Source organism: Lycium ferocissimum, chromosome 2 (genome assembly GCF_029784015.1).
Source record: "Lycium ferocissimum isolate CSIRO_LF1 chromosome 2, AGI_CSIRO_Lferr_CH_V1, whole genome shotgun sequence".
Lineage (NCBI taxonomy): Eukaryota > Viridiplantae > Streptophyta > Magnoliopsida > Solanales > Solanaceae > Lycium > Lycium ferocissimum.
The window spans coordinates 66,501,162-66,525,160 of record NC_081343.1 but is presented as its reverse complement, the minus strand read 5'-3'; the positions used below and the strand labels follow the sequence as shown (position 1 = coordinate 66,525,160).

The window sequence follows — 23,999 nt, the reverse complement described above, 5'->3', positions numbered from 1 at the left end:
ACATAAAAATCCACAAGTTGTGAAAACTATCAAAATATTCTTATACAATCTTACCAAATGAGCAAGTCACAGTTCATAACAAAATTAATACGCTGCTAGAAAACCTTTCTAAAAAATACAATATCAATTGATCAAATTTTAGTTTAATAAAAAACAAAATTTAACATGAATTAACTATTCTTTAATATAATTCTCCCACATGATAGACATAAATAAAGGTTGGTAAATGGTTGGTGAGAGTAATTGTTAAAAATATCTACCAACTTATGAGTCTTTTTTTTTACAAAATATAAACTTATGGTCAAGTTTTATATTTAGAAATTTTGAAACCATGGTTTGAAACCCTAAATCATGCCTTTTTGGCTGATTTAGGATTTCAAACCATGGTTTAAAACCATGAGATGAAGTACATGTCCAAACACTGATTTCATCTCATAGTTTCAAATCGCATACCCAAACGCCTACTTATTATTTCCTCAGTAGGCAATTTGACCCATTTGTATCATATGCCAATTTTTTAAATGATGTTGGTGAAAGTACTTGTAATTCGACCACCCCTTATAAGATGGGAACAAAATAAATTCCTTTCATACGAAATTTCAGTTTCTAATTCTAGCAATCTTCGAGTCTTTGTACCTTTAATGCTACACGTCAGGCTTTACTTTTAATGCCAATAGTTCTGATTTTATTATAAAGAAGACAGAGACGTTTTAAGCAATAAGCTGGTTAAGGGAGGGAAATAGTGTATTAAGCCTAGCAAGTCTTGCCAATAGTTGATGTGATAATATATGATTCTGTCTGTTCTGATAAGAAATACTTACTGTAGTTGGATTAAATTACAAATGACATTTCAAAATGCAATTTATAAATTTAATTTTTAAATGCAATTTAAGTTAACGTTGTTTTCCAAACAGTCTGTCATCTCAATTAGTAGCTCAGAACACATGTAAATCACATTTATACATATTTTCAGAATCCTCACAAAAATAAAACATAATTAGAATTTTCCAGCCAAAATTGCAAACTTTACGACAAAAATAAATAAATAATCATATTTGGTACCTAGAAATGCAAAGAGTTCTGATGTAGCATTTGCAGTTACTGGGCAGTCAATTTCGTTTTGGTTACTTACCATTTCATATTCACTTACCATTTCATATTCACTCTCTATGAAGTTGGATTGTGATTCAAATATTTCCATATAGTTTTAGCGGATTCCTTGCGTGTACAATAAAAACACACACATATACACACACAGCATTTAATTAGCGAGCATCTTTCACTCTAATTTGGCTAAAATACTATATTCTACAATTTGATTACATCACCGAGGGATACATACAATATACAAAAATTGTCATAGCAAAAGCTATATCTTTCTTGTTCTCTGATTATACAAAAGATCCCCACCAAAGTTAGCCATTTACAAGCCTATTCTGTAAAAAGAAGTGATTTTGCTAATTCATTGGCAAACATCTTTCAGTCCTTAAGGATCCACTTTTCAGTTCACTTGCGTGGGATTTGAACCAACTGAAGTCTAGTATATATACCAATCATCCGGCCATTGACTCTGCATTGTTTTCTTCATTTACCATCTCAATATCTACAGTAACACCTCTTATGGACAAAACTTTTCTTTCAAAAAGAATTCTTTGAAGCTCTCATGGGTTCAAGGTGAGAAAGAACTTGCATCAATGCTATAAAATGAGTACTCACTCAAGCTGAAGTCTAACCGCTCTTCATCCCACTTGATTATCTCCCTTCCATACTTGAGCAATTCATCCACCGTTTTTGGCTCTAAACCTTTTACTAGTGAAACATACAGCTTCCTGTTAGTGAGAGTAGAAAATAGCCTCTTGAATTTTACTGCAACATGATGAAACGCCAACTGGCCCACGGAGGGGCTATGGTTGATGCTGCTGGAGTTGATGTTGGACCGATGACGACTTACGATCGGATGAAAATCATCAAACCATTCACATTTCGTCAAAGGAACACGTTCTAACTTCTCCTCAAACGAATCAAACTTGTTTAATAAGACGAGAAAGTCCATATGATCAAAGGTTGGATGAGTCACGAGGCTCTCAAAAAGTTTCTTGGTTAATAACATCTTGTTCACTTTCTCCGCAGTTTCATCAACAACATATTCATCATAATCACTTAAGGCAACACAGAAAATAACCACTCGAACGTCTTCAAACATCCCAATCCACTTGCAATCTTGGAAAAAAAAAGTTTGACAATAATAATAACTTGTGAGAATATATAGTATTCCACTAGAAATACACTTTCAAACAACTACTAACTATTTCAGTTGAAGTTAAATATTTACAACTACTCTTACTATTTATGGCCAAATGTTAACTTGACAACTTAGTTTTACCAAATTTATTTAATTAAGATAGTTTTCAAAACTGCTGAAGTACTAAGGACTTGAAAGTAAGCAAATTAGCAAATCCAGATTTCAAGATGTGCTGTTGGAGTATGGTAGCATGATCTCATTCTCAACACGATATATGTAAACATCTAAAACAACTGGCAGTAAGTTGTGTTTTCCTCCTTGAGCAAGCTCAAACACGCAAATATCAATCTCCTCCAGTCCATTATCCCTCACAAAATCTTCCCAGCCTGACTGAATCACCAGTCCTTCCTTTCTGCAACTGATTGTGGCCGTCCACCTTCTTCCACTCGAAGGGATTCTCAGAGTGATTGCCTCAGATTTCTGCCTCATATACTTCTGTTGCCATGCTTTGGGGAGCTTCTGGTTCCACATACATTCAAGAAACAATATTAGCCAAAAACAGCTTAAAGTACACACACTACTATCAACTAAGGATTTGGTTAGACTGATGGTGAGTTGCTGCTAGTATATGGTACTAAAAACGTCAATATGTAGAGATAAATCAACAGTCAAGACATACACATTACATAGTATTTGTAAGTTTGGTTAAATCAAGAGTCGCGACATACACATTACATAGTATCATTTTGACAACTGTGTCACTATGCGGAACAAATCCGTGCAACTTCCAATACAAAGACTTTAGAGCTAACAATAAAATATCAATCGAAAGGAGGAAACTATAAAGTTGAACCACGTCCATCAATGGGCTTGTTCAGTCGTCGTTGAAGAAACCATGGAATTGGAAGAACTTTTGAGGATCGTCATCAACTTTACAAGACAACCAAAGTTAAACATTAGCAGAATCTCAATGACTGATCCAATTTTAGACAGACAATTAAGCGGAAACCTAAAAAAGGCATCTCCAATCATAAAAAATATACTTAAAACATTATACCCTGTGTCCATTCTAAGAGATAAGCACGGTTCTCTAATTCAGGATCTCAGATGTTTGAGGTACTTAAGATTGACTCCTTTTAGTTTGAAGGAAACTTTAGGACTTAAATACTATTAAAACTACTAAGAAAATTCAGTTTGGATTTTGAAAGGGTTAACATTTTAACAAAACCGCCCTCCGCATGGATTAGCTGTGGCGCGCATGGGCAGATCTATCTATGAAGGTTTACACATAACACATTAATCTAAACTAATTAGATAGCGCGTAAACCATAAAAGGAGAACTTACGTGTTCTTCGTGTAGCGGAAACGGAAGTCAAAGCGCGGCTGGAATTACTGGCCGATGGTGGCTGTCACGATATATTGGAGCAACCTTCTAAATCACAGTCTAAACCCTAATATATTGTCGAGAAGAGAAGAGCAGAAAAATACTTTTACACCGTAAGTGTTATTATATAGGAAATATTAGGGCTAAGTTTAATTACCCTAATGGGCCTTAAGCACCCCTTATGGGTGGACCCAAATTTCCTACATCTCCCACTCACACATAATGGGAGTGCTCATCTAATCTGAGAAACATGTTCTCAACTCATCTCCGCAATCATTCATACAGGGAAGTAGACCGTGCGACCGGCCATCTTTTGAGCTAAGTGCTATACATATGTTAGGAGTATATAGCCTCTCGTCGAGTGCAAACCCGTAGTAGATCATATAGTATACAACCCGCATCATATGAATCACATTTGATATAATCTCCAAAATCTCATATATCATTATTTCTTGTATTCACAATTGTAACTCATAAGTTATAATTGGTGCACCAGTGAATACAAATTAATGAGATTCCATCAATGATTTTCCTCTTCTCATGATCCTCTTAATATTAGGTTAACTGCTTTTCTAGATATACTCCGCCAGACCGAATCTATGTTCATGGTCTTTTAGAAGCACACTAAGATAGCTAACATCAAACTAAGTCTCAAGTATCTGATCCGAGTCACAAAGGGTACAAATCTTGAGCCACCATAAAGGCTCTGGGTCTCACACAACAATAAGTTGAGAATGGACTTATGTTAGCCCAATTGGTCAACATTAGCACACATGGTATGAAACACATGCTACAATATTTTCTCCTTTCCCCGGAGCGTATGTCTTTATCTCGTAAAAAATGCTGTACAGATGATATTTAGACACCATAAGTATCTAAATTTGAGTTCCTTGATCTACTATATCATTTTTAACTCACATCTGGCTGACTAAGTAGACTAGGTGAACATTTTTCACCTTAACGACCTTATGTCATTATTTATGCGACACTCATGATTTTAAGTTGATAGCTCTCAAATTATCCATTTGATAATTTTTCTTAAAATCCAGTCTCGTCTCCACTCATCACTAAGATAAGGAGGCGGTTACCTGTGTGAGAAGGTCAACCTCTTGTCTACCCGACATACTTATAAAAAAAAAATATGCAATGAATGAACATAACATTCAACAATCAAAATATGTATGTATGTAAATCAACTTTATTGATAATTAAAGAACATCAGTCTTGAGAACATGGGGAAATAAAAGAACAAAATGAAGTATCTTAGAATCTACGCAATCCTTGAGACCTAGTGTGTGTCACAAATGCATCTATAGACAAAGGCTTGGTCAATGGATCTGCTAACATATCTTTTGTAGACACATGCTTCACGTTCACTACCTTGCGTTTAACTATGTCTCTCGCATAGTTATACTTGATATCTATGTGTTTGGTTTTGCAATGAAACTTAGGGTCCTTAGTAGAGGAAATTGCAACCTCACTGTCACGAGACTAACACCGGTTCAACAACTTGTGATATCCAATAAGTGTTCCAAGAACCTTTTCAACCAAATAGCTTCTTGTGTTGCTGATGCGAGAGCCACATATTCGGCTTCCATAGTAGATAGTGATATACATGATAGTTTCTTACTACTCCATGATATGGCGCCATCACCAAGTAAGAAAACATATCCTGAGGTAGACTTTCTCTTGTCTAGATCTCCTCCATGATCAGCATCACTGTATCCAACTAATCGCAGATCTTTGTCGCCTTGGTAACAAAGTGCATAATCAGCAGTTCCCTTCAGATATCTCATGATTCTCTTTACTGCTTGCCAATGTGCTAAACCTGGGTCGGTTTGATATCTACTTACCAAGCCAACTGCTTGACATATATCAGGCCTAGTACACACCACAACCTACATTAGACTTCCGACTGCGCTCCTATAAGGAACTCGGCTCATTCTTTCTTTCTCTTCAGGAGTCTTAGGACACATTTGACTACCCAAGGCATGGCCTTTACTGATAGGAGTATCAACAGGGCTACTATTTTGCATATTGAATCGTTCAAGAACTTTTCTAATGTAATTCTCTTGGGAGAGATACAATAGTTTCTTTGGACGATCTCTTGAAATCTTAACTCCAAGAATATATGCAGCTTCACCCATATCTTTCATCTCAAATTGGGATGATAACCATGACTTTATCTCAGTAATGAACTCCTTATCATTTCCAGCTATAAGTATGTCATCTACATACAATGTTAAAATCACAAACTTGTTTCTTGAGCTTTTGGTATAAACGCAATGGTCTTCATCCATCATGGTAAAACCATTGGATACGACAACATTCTGAAAACGTATATACCACTGCCTTGAAGATTGTTTGAGGCCATAAATAGACTTCAAAAGTCTACAAACCTTTTGTTCGTGGCCCTTTTCAATGAAACATTCAGACTGTTCCATATAAATTTCTTCATCTAATTCTCTATTGAGAAAGGTAGTCTTTACATCCATTTGTTGTAACTCAAGATCCAAGCTTACAACTATAGCTAGAACAAGACGAACAGAGGTAAACTTAATAGCGGGCGAGAAAGTCTCATCGTAGTCTATTCCTTTCTGGTGTGTATACCCTTTTGCCACCAGTCGAGCCTTATATCTTTTAACTGTGCCATCAGCTTTGAGCTTTATTTTGAGAACCCATTTGCTCCCAATAGTTTTGCGTCCCTGAGGGAGGTCAACTAGTATCCAAACTTTGTTGACTTTCATATACTCCAATTCATCTTCCATTACTTTTGTCCATTTGTCCTTAGAAGGGCATGAGAGAGCCTCTTTTGCATTTTTAGGCTCATTTTCATCTTGCAAGAGCATCATAAATAATTCACCGCCTTCAATATCAAATCGTCGGCGGGGAGTCTTTTTACGAGAACCACGTCTAGTTTGTGATTCATCATTGTTCCCATTTGGATCAACGTTGCTCCCACTCGGATCAAGAACACTTAATCTGCTCCCACTCGGAACAAGATCGGTGACCATCTCACTTTCACTTGGAACAAGATCCGTTTGGTCACTTTCATTAAGTGTAGAAGGATTACTTTCATTCGCACCTGATGATGAAAGAGGTTGCTGATGAGAAACTAATTCATCATCTGCTAAAATACTCCCACTCGAATGAAGAGATCCTTGTACGTCTTGATCCCTTAGCTCAAACAATGATAGGTCTTGACCTACCTCTCCCTTCATAGGAAACTCATTCTCTAAGAATGTGACATCTCGTGATTCAAATTCAGTTACACTCTCACTGTTTTGATGACCTATAAACACATAACCCTTTGAGGTTTCAGAGTACCTTATAAAGATACTTTTCTTTCCTCTCGGCCCAATTTGCCATATTTGTGAGAGGAATCATGTGTATATGCAGCACAACCCCAAGGTGTTAATACACTTAGGTCAGGGTGTCTTCCAGTCCATAACTCATATGGAGTGGTTGCAACTGATTTTGTACGCACTCGGTTAAGTACATAGGTGGCAGTTGGCAAAACATCACCCCAAAAATTAATTGGGAGGTTGGTTGTGCCATCATTGACCTAACCATTTCTAGGAGCGTTTTGTTTCTTCTCTCCGCAACACCATTTTGTTATGGAGTATTTGGGATAGTCAACTGATTAACTATTCCCTTTTCATCACATAACCCATTAAATTGAGTCGATAAGTATTCCCGGCCACGATCAGTTCGAAGAGCTTTTATCTTCTTGTCTAATTGATTTTCCACTAAGCTCATATAGCGTTTGAAACAACTTATTGCTTCAGATTTGTGGGAAATTAAATAGACATAACTGAAACGGGTAAAATCATCAATAAATGTAATGAAATAACTTGCTCCATGCCTAGCTCTAATATTCATAGGCCCAATGTGATATCAGAATGGACTAATTGCAAAGGATATTCACTTCTAGTCGCTTTACCGAAAGGTTTTCGTGCAGATTTTCCCGCTAGACAATTTTCACAAGTGGACAATTCCACATGTTCAATGTCGGCAAACAAACCTTGTTTTGCTAGCCTTTGCATTCTTTGTTGGCCAATATGACCAAGTCTAGCATAACATATGTTTACATCACTATCATATTTATTTGTCAAAGCAAACATAGAAAAACTAGCATTATTATTAAATGAACCATAATCTAAATCCATAATAAATAAACCTCCGATCACATGACCAAAACCAAATAATATTGAATCATAAGTCAACTTGAGATAAGTGTCATGAAAAAACAAGCTAAATCCTAGCCTAAGCAAAACAGAGACTGAAATAACATTCCGACGAATTGTTGGTGCATAGAGGACATCATGTAGAATTAGGTCTCGACCGCTACGCAGGACTAACTTGCATGTACCGATCCCTTCAACAGCAACTTTATTGTTGTTTCCCACATATATCCACTTTGCTCCACATGAAACTCGCCGAAATTCAACAAAGGCATTGCTCTCCCAAGCTATGTGGTCCATTGCTCCCGAGTCTACAATCCACAAAGGATTAGATTCAAGTTAGTAAACAACTAAACACAAAGTTCACTAATTCGAATTTTATGAAATACCTTTCTAGGAGGCTCAGAGCAATCCTTAGCATAGTGACCCTTCTTGTCACAATTATAGCACTTCGCTTTAGCAACATTGACACGTTTGGGACGTCTATTCTTTCCTTTTTCAGTCTTTGCTCGTTTAGGAGGCTGAGTCTGAGGTGGCCCTCTCTTCTTTCCCCAGTTATTTCGCTTTGGATCACCTTTGTTTTTGGAGGTTGTTGCCATGTGCAACTCAGCTATTGGCTTCGCAGCCTCAAGTCGTTCCTCCTCTAACTCAAGATGCCTCCGGACATCTTCCAGAGTTGTGATTCTTTCATTATGAGTCAAGTGCATCTTCATATGATCCCACGAACTAGGCAAAGAGCGTATGACAGCTTGAATTTGTTGTTCATTGGTCAACACATGACCAGCATCTTTTTAACTTCCCGATCATGTTTGTCATTTGCCTCAGATGCGTTTTCATTGAATGCTCTGGGCGTTTCTTGTATGAGTCAAACTTGATCGTCAAGATCTTAGCCTTGCAAGAGAACAAAAATTACCAAACCTATTCTTCAAAGCAATCCAAGGTTCCATAGCCCTTTGGTGATCCTTGAACTCCCTTAGGATGTCATCATCCAAGGTGCTTAGCAACGTAATGCGAGCAGTGGAGTCCTTTTTCTTCCAAGCATAATACGTTTCACGGTCACGCCTATGCTAAACCGTGTTGCCATCCTCAGGCTCATTCATGACATTGTGAATGGCGTCCAGAGCCTCTTGCTCTTCTAGCACATATTGAACTTTCAAACTCCAAGTTTCATAGTTGTCACCATTGAGTTTCAACCCTTTGTTAAGCTCAAGAACAATGTTTTTCGCGTAGTCATTCTTTAACACAAAAAAAATAATGAGAACTATTAAAATAATCAAACGCAAGGCACTATGTTCAACACACATACATATTATGAAACTAAGCATCAATTGACTAAGGTAATAAACACATATATTAATCATGGAGTCGAGAGTTCACTATGCTCCCAGTCATCATCCAGAAATTAAAATATTATGAAAATTAGCAAAGATCTTAATCATATTTAGGCAACATAATTGTCTATCATGATTTTATAATCCCATATGAATTATCAGTTAAACAAATTAACTTTTATACGCATGCGAATAAATTCACATGAAAATCTTAATGTCAAACGAATTAACATAGTACACATGTTAAACAAATTAACAAGCAAGATTAATGTTAAACCAAGTAACATATATTTCATGCTAAATTAACATAAAATGTGTTAAACTAATTAACATATTATACATGCTAAAAATATTAACATAGACTTTACCATAATGCTGTTAAACTAATTAGCATTTAGCACACATCAAACAAATTAAAGTGAACTTAACGTTAAACTAATTAGCATTTCCAAGCATGAAAAGAATAACAAATAACTTTATTGTCAAGCTAATTAATATTTCAAGCATGTTGAGCACATCAACAAAAAAAATCTAATGTTAAATAAATTAACATTTTAAGCATGCTAAACAAAATAATCAAATAAATCTAATGTTAAAATAACTAACATTTTAAACTTGCTAAATAAATTAGCAAATAAATCTCGTGTTAAACAAATTTGACAAATACATCTAATGTTAAACTAATTAACATTTTTTTTTTAAAGCAATTGGGATAATAATTTAATGTCATTAAAAAAATATAAATACTAAATTTATATTATGAATATTAGGTCCATATGACCAAATTTCTTAATCTAGATATTAATTGAAAAAACAGAAGCTTTTAAATCAGGCCATTAGCCCAAAAAAATCAGCCATGATTAAACTGGGCCTTTAGCCCATTAACTAGTTCTGTAGCCAAGAGAAAAAAGGGAAAAGAACATAACTAGGCAATAGTTAGAGAATAATTGCATAATAGTAAGCAAGGTTATTTAGTTTTCATTTCATAGCAACTAAATATTAAACTTCCAAAGGAAAATCCCTATAATTCAGTTGAACGTGAATCAATCCCAAACTAACTCTTCCTATTTTTTTGGACAGAATATTTATCTTCCATATACAATTGATACAATCATTCAAAAAAATAGTTTTGTTCTTTTTCTTTTTAAAAGTTTTTTCCTATTTTCTTAATATATGTAAAATTTCTATCATAATTATACGTGGTATTTTCGAAATTATCTATTTATACCATAAATATACTTGGTATTTTGGCGAAAATATATTTATAGCATATACATGGTATTTTCGAAAATATGTATTTATACCATAAATATACATGGTATTTTAGCAAAAATATATTTATATATATATATAGTATTTTTGCAAAAATATATTTATACCATAAATAAACATGGTAATTTTTCAACTGGAAAATGAAGGAATGGAGGGATGAGTAATAGGAGATGGAGGATATATATGTTGGAGAAGATTGATACGTAGTAGATGTTTATCTTAAATCAGAGAATAAATGATGCGTTTATCTCGTAAATGATGGATAAATGAAAATAAAGACTAAGGGCCCGTTTGGCCATAACTACCAAAAACTTTTTCACTTTTTTTGGAATTTTGAAGTTGAATTAAGTTGGGAGTTGTGTTTGGCCATAGTTTTTGAAATTGTAGTTTTTGGTGAAATGTAGTGTAAAAAAGTGAATTTTTTTTGAAAAACAAGAAAATTAGGTATTTCGGAATACAACTCCGGAAAAAAGTGAATAATTTTTATGGCCAAACGCTAAAAGTAAAAAATGAAAAAAATTCCTAAAAAAGTGAATAATTTTTATGGCCAAACGCCCACTAAAAGATATGATTGAATCCCTGATTTTGGGGATATTCCCATTCTTCATATACTTCTTTTAATGTGTTATATATGTAATAAATAGTGTTGTTTTTGTAAGTATTAAAAGTTCTGCTATTTATGTTCTTATTTATGGTATCGTGATTTCTCACGTAATTTTTCCAAGAAAAAACAACCAGAGCATTGATATGGGCTCTAAGCCCAAGAGTTCTTATTCTGCAGCAACAAAAACAAACTAGTCAAGCCCATTAAAAGAATATATCTTCTCCAAGGTAATGCTAGGTTAAACTAGTTCCTTTTCCTCCCCAAAAAATTTTACCTTGCTGCTATGGAGCTCACGTTCCAATTCCCTTTATTATTTTTTTTAATTATTATTATTATCTTGCTTCTGCCATTGGAGAAGAGGGAAGGAAGAAGCCGTTGCATCTTTTACCTTCTTATCTCCGGCAAAGCCACCGTCCATTTGACAGTGGTAGGCAGCGATCTCAGGCGGTGACGGAGCGGGTACTGATTGAGAAAACAACTAAAAAAAACTTTTTTTTCTTCTGAAAACTGATTTCAGAAACAATTATCGGTTAAAAAATAAATATTTAACAGATTTCAAAAATTTATTTCATATCAGTAGAAAAAAATTGATAAGGGTTCTGAATCGAAACATATCCAGATATAAGAAAACATTAACCTAACTTGAAATGTAATTTTAAATCAGTATACTACAAAGTTTTATTATTTCCAATTGCACAGTGCAAAAAAAATAAATACTCAGTTCTAAATACACACAGTAAATCAGAACAGTTCTATAATTATTTTTCAGACCAAAAAATCAACCCTATGGCTCTTGATACCAATGAAGGTTTACACATAACACATTAATTTAAACTAATTAGACAGCGCGTAAATCATTAGGGTAATTAAACTTAATCCTAATATTTCCTATAATCTACATACAGAGGAACATGAACTCTACAGCCACAATCACAAAAAGTTGTGAGACCCTTTCATGGGCATGGCACAATTTTATCTAGCTTAACAGATAATGCTTTAAGTATTTTTCCTGCAACTTGTAGCAAATTTATAACTTGGTAAATCATTTCAGTTAGAAATATAGAGCTTAAAATCATTTTGTTCCTCCAATAGTGGAGACAATTTTACAATCTGGCAATTCATGTGCTTTTTCCAGCCTTACTTATTGGAAACAACTATCAGTTATAAAGATATTGCCTATTGAAGAAGAGCTTTATTTAGTTATTGAGACAACTTCCTGGACTAAAGACTTCCACCATGTTATAGCAATATTTAAACTACTACCAAATGAACTATATCAGTTATAAACAAAGGATTTAACTTATATACACCGATAACACACTCTGTAACTAGTTTCACTTTAATAGACAAGATGGTAGAATCTTATGAAAAAAAAAGTACCAGTTGACCCATGTTGACATGGGTAGGCTGCATTGTCATCAGAACAGAAGGAACAGAATATGTGTGCCTTGACGCCAGTTGATGAACTCTAATCTTTTCTTTCTCTGGAACCTGGTATCTGTTTGATAAAACAGGCACTTTTTCCTCTGAACAAACAATTTTTCCAAATCAGAATCCAACAATGTAAGGGGAAAAAAGGGGAAAGAATAGATAAATTTCGAAGATTAAAAATGCAATTGAAACAAGACTTAACCAGGTTCAACTTTCATCTTGCGCGATGACGAAGGTGTACACTTCCTTGTCCTATTGTCCTGCTTGGCTACTGGGATTTGCTTCATCTTCTTCCCTTTGCTAGGCTGAGGTAAATGGAACTGATTCTGTTTACCACATGAAGATTCGCTTCCTTTGCGCCTTATCGGCTCTCGTATGTTATCCTCCTCATCTGTATCATCATCTCCATAACCATATTCCTCATTGGAATGTTCATCCGTTACTTCGTCCGGATGTTTGCAGGGGTTCCTATGTTTTTTAACAAAGAAAGTGTCCTCTTTCTCACACGCAGTTGAGTCAAAGATCATTACATCAAAAGATGTAAAATCATTCATCTTGAACACCAACAGATCTGTATCTTCCAAGCAATGGTCTTTAACAAATGTCTCCCAGCCATCATTGCAAAAAACATACTCATCATCCTCTGTCCTCTTAACCTCAACTACCCATGAATTTCCACTTGGACCTGTTAGAATCTTATGGCCCAACAGTTTGTGACTGTCCTTTAAATTAGTCACAAACCTGAATGGAATGCGCTGCAGTTAAAATACAAAGTAGTCAGCTAAAAAGTTCATAAATCTGAAGAGAGAGCTCTGTATTTTTATGTTCATAAAAAAGTGTACAGAGAAAGAAAGCATGGAAGAAGATTACTCACCAACCTACGCCCGAAATCATGCATCATCACTTTGAAGAACTGATGTTTGTCCAAATCTTCCCAATACTTTTGTTTCTCAACCACTTTGCACCTCTCACAATTTGTAGCCATTTTCTTTAACTAGAGCTGCAGAAACTATAAAGAGGAAAAACTTACTGAAAACTAGTAGAAGGAAGTTTAATAAATATTAGTTCTCTCGTGAAGAAACTTTCTTGATTTACTCAGCTAAGACTGATTATTGTTTGGACCACAACTTTTGGGGGGTGTCTTTGTTGGTAAAATCTTTTGACGTGTTGAACACATTTTTATCTTCATGCAAATAAGCTTTCTGTTTATAGTTTAAGTTCAAATATCTTTACAACTTTCTGCAGAACTCAGTTGTGGAAATGTGGAAAACTTGACCCCTAGTGTTATGATCACAGACATTTATTATTTCCTCAGTAGGCAAAAGATTATTCAGAGATGAAAACTTTGAATTTCCATTTGGTGAAAGTACTTTTAATTCGACCACTCCTCATGAGATAGGAACAAAATATGTTCCTTTCATACGAAATATCAGTTTCTAATTCCAGCAATCTTCGAGTCTTTGTACCTTTAATGCTACACGTCAGGCTTTACTTTTAATGCCAATAGTTCTGATTTTATTATAATATAAAGAAGACAGAGACGTTTTAAGCAATTAGCTGGTAAGGGAGGGAAATAGTGCAGTGAGCCTAGCAAGTCTTGCCTATAATTGTTGATGTGATAATGTATGATTCAGTCTGTTCTGATAAGAAATACTATAATTGGATCAAATCAAAGTAAAATTACATTTCAAAATGCAATTTAAGCTAACATCGTTTTCCAAACAGTCTGTCATCTCAATTAGTTGCTTAGACCACATGTAAATCACCTTTTTACATATTTTCAGAATCCTCACAAAAATTACACATTATTAGAATTTTCCAGCCAATATTGCCAACTTTACGACCGAAAAAAAAAAAAAAAATCATATTTGGTACCTAGAAATGGAAAGAGTTCTGATGTGGTATTTGCAGTTTACTGGGCAGTCAATTTCGTTTTGGTTACTTAGTCATTTTCATGTTCATTCTCTCTATAAAGTTGGATTGTGATTCAACTATTTATTGTTGCATATAGTTTGAGCGGATTCCTCACGTGTACAATAAAAACACACACATATACACACACAGCATTTAATTAGCGAGCTCTTTCACTCTAATTTGGCTAATACTATATTCTACAATTTGATTACATCACCGAGGGATACATACAATATACAAAAAATTGTCAAAGCAAAAGCTATATCTTTCTTGTTCTCTGATTGTACAAAAGATCCCCACCAAAGTTAGCCATTTACAAGCCTATTCTGTAAGATAAGTGATTTTGCTCATTCATTGGCAGACGTCTTTCAGTCCTTAAGGATACACTTTTCAGTTCACTTGCGTGGGATTTGCACCAACTGAATATATATACCAATCATCCGGCCATTGACTCTGCTTTGTTGTCTTCTTTTACCATCCCAATATCTACAGTAACAACTCTTATGGACATAACTTTTCTTTCAAAAAGAATTCTTTGATGCTCTCATGGGTTCAAGGTGAGAAAGAACTTGCATCAGTGCTATAAAATGAGTACTCACTCAAGCTGAAGTTTAACCGCTCTTCATCCCATTTGATTATCTCCCTTGCGTACTTGAGCGATTCATCCACCGTTTTTGGCTCTAAACCTTTTACTAGTGAAACATACAGCTTCCTGTTAGTGAGAGCAGAAAATAGCCTCTTGAATTTTACTGCAACATGATGAAACGCCAACTGGCCCACGGAGGGGCTATGGTTGATGCTGCTGGAGTTGCTGTTGGACCGATGACGACTTACGATCGGATGAAAATCGTCAAACCATTCACATTTCGTCAAAGGAACACGTTCTAACTTCTCCTCAAACGAATCAAACTTGTTTAATAAGACGAGAAAGTCCATCTGATCAAAGGTTGGATGAGTCACGATGCTCTCAAAAAGTTTCTTGGTTAATAACATCTTGTTCACTTTCTCCCCAGTTTCATCAACAACATATTCATCAAAATCACTTAAGGCAACACAGAAAATAACCACTCGAACGTCTTCAAACATCTCAATCCACTTGCAATTTTCAATGAACCCCCTTGCCTGTACTCTAATTAGCTGAAATCTGAGTACCAGAAAAAGTTCTGTTAACAACGCATCTCAAGTCCATAAATTAAGGGCTGTAATAACTTCATTTCACACCCTATATTCATTTAGGAGATCCTAAAATCAATTATAAGAACATTTTATCTGCATAGAAGGGTTCTCAAACACAGGTGCACCGATATTTAGAAATAGAAAAATCATAAAAACTCATTTGCCGATTTGATAAGCAACTCATTTGCCTATTTGATAAGCTCTGTGAGAATACCAGCACAATGGTTCGTTTTCAGTTCTCATATCAAGTACTTATAACGGACCCGGGCTTGTTGCACCAGCTGTCCAGCCATCAGACGAGTCTCTTTTCCAGTGTACTAACATCACAAATGAAAGTTTTTACTCCCGTTGCACTACATTCTAGGCTATGCTGCTTGGATCCTTCAAAATGCCGCCGGGTGCATGTCGGATGCTCTAAAAGTTATGCATTTTTTGGAGGATCCGAACTACCTAGATTCTAAGTCAATCCACATTAGTGAGAGTAGTCAAGTCAACGAGGCAAAAGTGCTTTCCCATTAAAGGCATATCAGTGCAAAGGTGAGTAAACCAAATGTTAAGTTCTAATTTTCAAAATTCTTCCACTTCTCTGTCAACTAGAAGAGTATGTGTAATTAGCGTTCACAAACCTGAGCACAGAATTAGGGTGATCACTGCTGTCAAGATTATCATGATCTTCTGAATCTGGGAATGAGAAGTCCACGCATGAAAGTCCATTGGAAGAAGTAACACCCTCAGCATATAAGATATCCACATCTGAAGGTTCATAGTCTGTTTTTAAGATATCAACTGCCTGAAATAGGAAAACAGTAGATGCGGATATATTTAGCAACATAATGAAAGATCCTTACGTCATCGGTAGGAATCAACAAGGAGCTCACAGTTACATAACCCAGCCAAATGCTACTATGTGATCACAAGGTCTATTCAAAACTTGGAACAAACAAACCAATTTATTCAAAGTCAACCCAATTGAGTTCACTGAAGTACCATAAAAGATTGTTATAAAATCTAGTAAGAGGCTATACTGCCAGAGAAGTTAAGAAACACACCAATTTCAGTTGTTATCAGGTGTCTTTAGGTCTAGAGCACTCAGGTGTATCTTTTTTATTAACCAAAACAGAGAAGCTTCACTCTTTTAGGGTACTCGGCGCCTTATCAAATTTAACATATATCTCCCTCTGCAGAAATAAATTCTGCTCGCTCGACCTTCACCTATCATTATATGGCATTTAGGTATGTACATTCCAACTAACCCAATTATCTCAAATTTTAAATATCTAAAACAAATGAATTGTCATCTTCATCTTTGCATCAGTCTACTTTTTTTAAAATGTTTCATCAAATTTATATTCAACATATTTTTTCCTTCTCGAGGCACATCTCAAAAAACAATAACCTTCATCAAGATGTAAACCTCCAAATGCTCCATTGCTAGATTCAGTTTTATTTTAATTCTTGGGCAGTGTTGCATTACAGTTTGAGGATATTTTATTTTATGCACATTCTTATAATACCAAACGGAAGAATAATCATTTCCCACAAAAGAAAACAAAAACATTTTGAAAGGGGGTCTTGGAGCAACAATAAAGTTGTTTCCACGTGACCTATAGGTCACGGGTTCGAGAGTGGAATTAGCCACTGATACTTGTCAAAGGTAGGGTGCAGCCCTTCCTCGGACCCTCATGAACGCGGGACGTATCATGCACCAGGCTGCCCTTTACTCTGACTATGTTGCATAGTCCATAGACACCACAGTTTCACATATTCTGACATACTTCATTTTGAATAGTTTACTCAAGAAACTTTTTGCCCCATATTTTATGTTTTAACCATTTTTTATTTAAAAAAGAACTTGGATAGGAAGTTTTCACGATATCGTCTAGATGCCCTGGCTTTGATCTCTCTACTCTCTAGTTGTAAAAGGTGGACATAGTACCGCCATTATTAACTGCCCTGCTAGTATACTGATGTACTCTAACCATTTCATCAAGGTAATGAATCAACACTGTGGACACCCTGTATTTTTTATCTTCTTTGTGTTGTCTTAATGATATAGTGATTCTTTGGAAGAATTTCATCTAAGACTCATACAAGTCTATCCTCGTACAATTTGCAACTTCAATTTTATCTCAAGTATATAACTTCTAGCCCCTTTGATAATGGTGAAAGAATGAAAAGAACTGATAGTATTATCAAGAAACAAAAAGCACACTAGCTACCACTGACAGTAACATTTACCATCAGGTGATGAGCTTTGTCATAAGAAAGGATCCCATGCATCAGATTGGCTTACAACTAGTATTCAAATGTAATAACATGGGCAAGGATAGACGACTTGATACAATACGCAATTACAAAATCCTGATGTAACATATACAAAGTAACATTCTCAGCTTCGCTTCTCCTACTCGCTGTCTCTCTCTCTCTCTCTCTCAGCAGTCAACGCAAAGTCATAAGGACATCTTGCACTAACAATAGCCCGCCCTAAGACAGAACCGGTTTAAATCGTCCTTTTTCCATTTTAAAAACAAAATGTCATAAAGCTAGCAAGATAGTATCACCAAAGTGCAAATTAGCATACAACATATACGATGGATAGAGCTCATTCTTGGGCCAGACCCCGCTTGTCTATATAATTTGGACAGCATAGGTGGAGCGCAATGTGAAACTAAGGAGTTGAAATAGCTGTAGACTTTGACCCACAAAACGAAGAATCTAAGACACAACTCACAAGTTCTTCAAACATCAATTATCGATTGCAAGCAATTATGCATAAATGTGACATCATCAAATTGAGCAAGTTGTCCACATGACATTTTCTTACCCGCTCTAAGAAATAACAAGACATGTCATGAAGCATTTCCAGTTCACTTCTTCGCTTATAAGTTGCCTGGATGGCTGTATCATTCCACAACTCCTCAATTAATGGAGCATATTCCCGTGTTGCAGCTGGGAAAACGGCTTCTAGATTACCCGTGGCCATTATTTTGAGAAGCCAATCTGAGAATGCTTTCAGTCTCGGAGGTATGGAATATAATGTTTTCTTTTCAATCCCAGTGCTATTGCCTGATGCCATATGCAACAATTGTTACTTAAGAAGTATAAATTCAGGTTCACCAAGTAGGCTGAGGGGAAATAAACATGATGGCATGCACATGATTGTGTTTATGGAACCAATTCAAATGAGGAGCACAAAGTTTGCAACACCACATGATTATGTTTATGGAACCAATCAAAATGAGGAGCCCAAAGTTTGTAACACCACATGATTATGTTTATGGAACCAATTAAAATGAGGATCCCAAGGTGTTTGTAATACCTGTCATCCCAGAGTCACAAGACGAAGAACCCTCGCACACTTCATTCAAACTCTCTTCCTCAAAGCGCTCGCGGCCCTCAAGCAGCACACCAAGGTATCCATATACATTACTTTGGATCAACAATTTGATATGTTCTCTCTCATCCTCCGAGAAAGGAACATCCTTGTAAAGAATTTTTGCCTAATTTACCAGTGAATGATAGAAGCCAAATTAAACAAAGACAATCTGATAGGGAAAAAAAATCAAGGGGCATATTAACAAGGCTAAATGGGAATCAAGAAGTCGATGTTCCCAAATAGAAACATTTCCTGATACAAAACCTACCTTCGAAGGAACAAAACCAAGTAATGCTACCGCCATTAAGATAAAATCAGTGACATGTGTGAAGTAGACAGGAGCCTTGATCAAGTATAATTGTCAGATTGTTTCAATGTTTGCATTTCTATTTTTATCGGTATTTAGAAAGCAAAAAACTGAAGAGAAAATATTACTAGATGGAGCAAAAACCCACAAAACAAATAGGCATCACTTTAGCAAATCGAGGTACCATTACAACACTCACTGGCCCACAAACACAAAATTTTAACCAGCTCTTCACCTCTGCGGCTCTACCTTTCTGTAGTATATATGTTTCAACATCCTTTTAACATCCTACTACATCATCCTTCCATTCGCTCCAGAAAAACATTTTTGAGATCGTAATAAAGGCAAGTCAAGTTAGAAGCTGCAATGATTCTTCTTATCAGTCAGGTTAACAACATAGAAGAAGCATCAACATAAGTCTTTGGGAAGAGAAAATCTACGTAAGACAACATTACAATAGGCCACACAATTATCTAACTTATACATTAAAAGAAAGTCCAATAGCATCTAATTGCTCTCACATAGAATACAAGACATGCAACAATTTATAAAAAACAATAAGTTAAAAACAGTTCTTCTCTAAGAAGTAGGCATAGGTGCCTGCATTCCTTTTCCTTTCTTTTTTGTTCATTTTTTCTTATCTAGGAAAGCAACTATAGGACAGGGAGATTACCGCATGTCCTCTATACTTTTTTTGTGATAAAGGTAACATCTTGTATTCATGTCCAAAAGCAGCACCTCGAAGTGCTGAAGGGGTAATTACAAGCTCATAAAAGAGCCATGGTGAAGCTGTCAGAAGCTAGTCTAAAACTAGTCTGCTATATCATTACAATTTGCCTATAAAATCTATCAAATCCCCTATATCCCCCAATAAGTTCTGTTTACACCAAAAATATAAAACACTACGACAATTCATCTTAAATTTATGGATGGAATTGCTTGTCTTCAAAAAGTCTTAAATTTCTCTCTTTCCAAGTCCGCTATACTTGGAACAAGAATACCAAGGGAGGAGAAGGTAAGGAAATTTTCAGCTTTACAACCGAACTAAAGAAGGATGAATCTCTAAATAGCTTACTCGGAACATGATGGAGGATAAGTAATGCTTTTGAAAAGAGAAGACAGTCCCTAATCTAACATAAATCAGGTGAATATAGGATGTTGTGAACAAGATAATAAAAAGCAAACAAGCTGGTCATCAGAGCATTATTCACGTGGAGAGATATCAGATAAATTATATTTAGCTAAAACAGCAAAGAGCAAGGGCTCAAGGAGTCATTTCTAACAGTAGAAAATCATTCTGGTATACCTCTTGTATAGGGGCATGTTTTTTGCCCAAACATTAATAAAATTTTATTACTTTATTAAAAAAAAGGTAGAAAATCACCTGTTTATATATGGTGCTTGTACCAGATCCACTATATCCAATCAAAAGTAGTTTGTTAAGTGCCCTCTGCTCAAGATAATCAGGTATCACTTGACTAAGCACACTATTAACTTGCTCTCCACAAGTATTAGATGATTTTGAAGGAACTGGAAGAGAGAGTACAGCACAAACCAGCTTCATTCCAGCCTGAAAAGATAAAATACTTTCACTGAGCACCAGACATGGCTGTATGTTTGAGTATGTGAAATGGATAAGTCGAGAAGGAACTGAATCATGGAACATAAATAAGGACGATTTACATTTCCTAGCCATGATCCCCAAAAGGGCAAAACCTCACTAAACCAAGGCCCATTGCTATGGGGACTACACTAAATAGAGGCAAAGGAAAATTCTGAAAAATGGATACAAACTCAAATCGCGCATACAAATCTAACCTTGCCCCATATATATCCTTTGGTATTTTTTTGTCCCTCTTCCTGATATGAACCATCCTCATTCACCCAAAAATGTGGGTTGCCAGCACATTGTACTCCTGCTAACTGTATAAATAATCATAATGTCAGTCTAAAACAGAAAAAGTGAATTATTACTGGAGCCTTGTTTTGCAGGTATAAAAACTTAACCTGTAACATGCGTAGCTCGGATTTGGTGATCTCACGACCATTTATATAGACCTGAGTGTTTCCATTGCTAGCATTTGGCTTGATGGAACCTCCAACATTTAAATGAGGAGTGATAATTTGTGAAGGTTTTTGTCCTTCCTGTTATAATCAACTATCGGTTAAACTTCCAGATTAATGCTCAATGTACAAAACATATCATGAGGAAAAAGAATAAAATGATGTCCAGAATGAAATTCTACTCACCTTTCCCCAGAGACCAGAAACTTTGTCATACCAGTAATTCCCAGGTTTCAGCTTCTTTGGTGGATTTATGCAGCTCTGCAATATAACAAGCTCTTCAGGAGAAAGAGGCCTTCCATTCACACATAAATATTCAGATGGCAACTGATTCACTTCACACATTTTCTCCGCCTTCATGATCTGCCTAATCTCCAAATCATTTAGCAGTCGCTTGAGCATCCTAGAGCATTTGCCTAAGTTGCCTCGCTTTGGTTCATCAATCGGATAACCGATGCAGCTGACACACTTTCTTCCCTCTGGCATAGACCCCATTGCTCTAAGCACACAATTACTGCAATATTTGGCATCACAAACAATACATACCTCCTTTTCAGTAAACCTATTTCCTTTACAACAACGATAACATACCCCTTTTTTCACCTTAACTGCAGGTTCTTTCTTTGGTCGGACGACCTCAGGCTCGGCACCACTAACATCTTCATTAATATCTTCATCCTCTGACTCAATATCACAGAAAGTCACAACAGGTGCTCGTTTAACATCACAACTAGTTTCATTAAAGCTATCCCCATATTTATGTGAAGAAACACGAGAAGACGGATAATCAAGACTCAAAATTGACTCATTCGACTCCCAATCTGGTTGGCTTAAATCATTGAGCTCCAAGCTTCTGTCTTTACGACCAGTTGAAGCCCTCAAATTGTGACTACTCCTTGACAAGTCTCTTGATTTCTCAAAACTACTCGAAAATCTAAAAGTACCAGAACTACTCCCCACCCTTCCCAGCAATTCATGTGAATGATCACGACTAATGGAGGTAGATGCCAAGTCAGTGGATTCATTGATTAAACCAGAAAATTCACCTACACTCTCATCACCATTACACCTCTCCAATGGGCTAGAACTACTGGACTGACCACCATTACACCTATTACTATGGACTCTATCATCAAGTGCAGTAACAGAACTTGGGGACAATGTAGTTTCTGAGCCTAAAGCTAGTTCTTTACTAGCGGAATCGTCTTCATCCACCCTCTGAAAAGATATAACAGATGTGGGAGAGACAGTTGATTCCAAACTATGCTTCAAATCTTTAGAAAATCTCTTAGTTATATCTGTAGCTGATATAGGTTGAACAACTGGTAAAGCTAACTTATGGGATAATGGCACTTGCGAAACTACAGTAGCCACCGGAATCCTATCAACATTGATAGGTACTGCCCGTGGAAGATCATGGGTTATAGGTGGACCATCATACTCCATAGCAAAACAGTATTCTACTCCATCATCAACCACCATCTTTGAGAGGAAAATCAGAAGAGCCTCAACAACTATAAAGATTATTACTTACACAACAAATACAAGTGAAATCCAACTGTGATGTATTAACTACACACGTCTTTAAAGATTCCAAAAGTAACCAAACCCTAGAAAAGTGAAACCCCTTAACAACTATCACTGACTATTATTTACAGAACAAATACAGTAGTAGAACAGAGAGAACTGAGATGGGTTAGCAGATAAAGAACTAAAAGTGCAATCTTGATGAATTAGGCAAATGCCCCTTTGAGATTTCAAAATTAACCTAACCAAGAAACACTATGCAAGAAACTGAAACTGGCAAAGAAAAGTGAAATCCCTCCCTCAACAACTATGACTAATCTTTATTTACAGACCCAAATACAACACTAGAAAAAAGACAGAAACTGAGATGGGCAAGAAGATAAAAAGCTAAAAATGCAATCTTGATGTATCCTCTACCATGCCCTTTCAAGATTTCAAAAGCAACCAAATCCAGGGAAGAATAACTGTGCAAGAAACTGAAACTGGCAAGGAAAAAGTGGGATAAAAGAATGAATTTTGAAGGAAAAAGAATGAGAAGGAGAAGAAGACAATGGGAATGGTATGAGGGAAAATCCAAAGCTTGGGATGGAGGAAAAAAAAAAAATGTGTTGGGAAAGTAGAAAAAGGTAAGGGGGTAAGTGGGGGAAAAAGACAACAAAGGAGGGGGAATCCAACAGTGGTGGACACTGTACTTTAGTGGTATCTTTTTTTTCTTTTACTTTACTCCTTTTTTATTTTCTCTTTGTTGAAATTTGGAAGAAAGGTTGCGTCTTTGGCTGCGTTTGTCGATATAGAGTAGAGTGCGTGGGAGAGAGAAGGGAAGAGTAGAGTACATTGTTTTTGGATTTTTTGATGGAATTAGGCCACTTGTCTTGTACCTCGTCATTGTCATATCAACATGTTTTGCTTTTAACGATAAAATGGACTCATCCTTCCACAATTTTTTTTTATTCAAATGTTTGGCTTGTTTACACTTCACACTTCTTTCTCAACCTTCAAATTTCTGCTTCCAGCCAAAACTTTCCATCTGCTTTGGAAAAATGAATTTACTTTTTTAAAAGTTTAGCAATACTTATTTCTATTACTGTTATTTGATGTGCACCATAATTGTGTAGCCTCTTAATGGGGATGAATTTATTGGAGGTATCTAATGTTTTGTTGACTAAAATATTTAGTTTCTTAGTTGT

The 23,999-nt window shown here is 35.8% G+C and overlaps 3 protein-coding genes across 4 annotated transcripts; all 3 read right to left on the bottom strand.

The window, feature by feature from the left end:
• Positions 1-1,293: 1,293 nt before the first annotated feature.
• On the bottom strand, positions 1,294-13,699 carry LOC132046927 (B3 domain-containing protein REM16-like). Of its 2 annotated transcripts, none has more exons than XM_059437769.1 (4): positions 13,323-13,699; positions 12,651-13,203; positions 12,398-12,543; positions 1,294-2,758 (listed from the first exon to the last, which is right to left on the bottom strand). In XM_059437769.1, exons 1-4 carry the CDS (start codon positions 13,431-13,433, stop codon positions 2,465-2,467), a joined length of 1,104 nt encoding a protein of 367 aa, XP_059293752.1. In that variant the 5' UTR covers positions 13,434-13,699; the 3' UTR covers positions 1,294-2,464. The 2 variants fall into 2 exon arrangements, with proteins under 2 accessions (XP_059293752.1, XP_059293751.1); XM_059437768.1 differs by having other exon boundaries at positions 1,294-2,761; positions 13,323-13,693.
• On the bottom strand, positions 7,720-8,623 carry LOC132046928 (uncharacterized). The gene is made up of 2 exons (XM_059437770.1): positions 8,200-8,623; positions 7,720-8,121 (listed from the first exon to the last, which is right to left on the bottom strand). The coding sequence occupies exons 1-2, from the start codon at positions 8,521-8,523 to the stop codon at positions 8,098-8,100; spliced, it is 348 nt and encodes a 115-aa protein (XP_059293753.1). The 5' UTR covers positions 8,524-8,623; the 3' UTR covers positions 7,720-8,097.
• Positions 13,700-14,530: 831 nt separating the features above from the next.
• On the bottom strand, positions 14,531-23,499 carry LOC132046926 (extra-large guanine nucleotide-binding protein 1). Its single transcript, XM_059437767.1, has 8 exons — positions 21,472-23,499; positions 21,229-21,366; positions 21,040-21,144; positions 20,606-20,791; positions 18,858-19,038; positions 18,363-18,604; positions 16,165-16,328; positions 14,531-15,506 (listed from the first exon to the last, which is right to left on the bottom strand). Exons 1-8 carry the CDS (start codon positions 22,765-22,767, stop codon positions 14,915-14,917), a joined length of 2,904 nt encoding a protein of 967 aa, XP_059293750.1. The 5' UTR covers positions 22,768-23,499; the 3' UTR covers positions 14,531-14,914.
• Between the last annotated feature and the right edge of the window lie 500 nt (positions 23,500-23,999).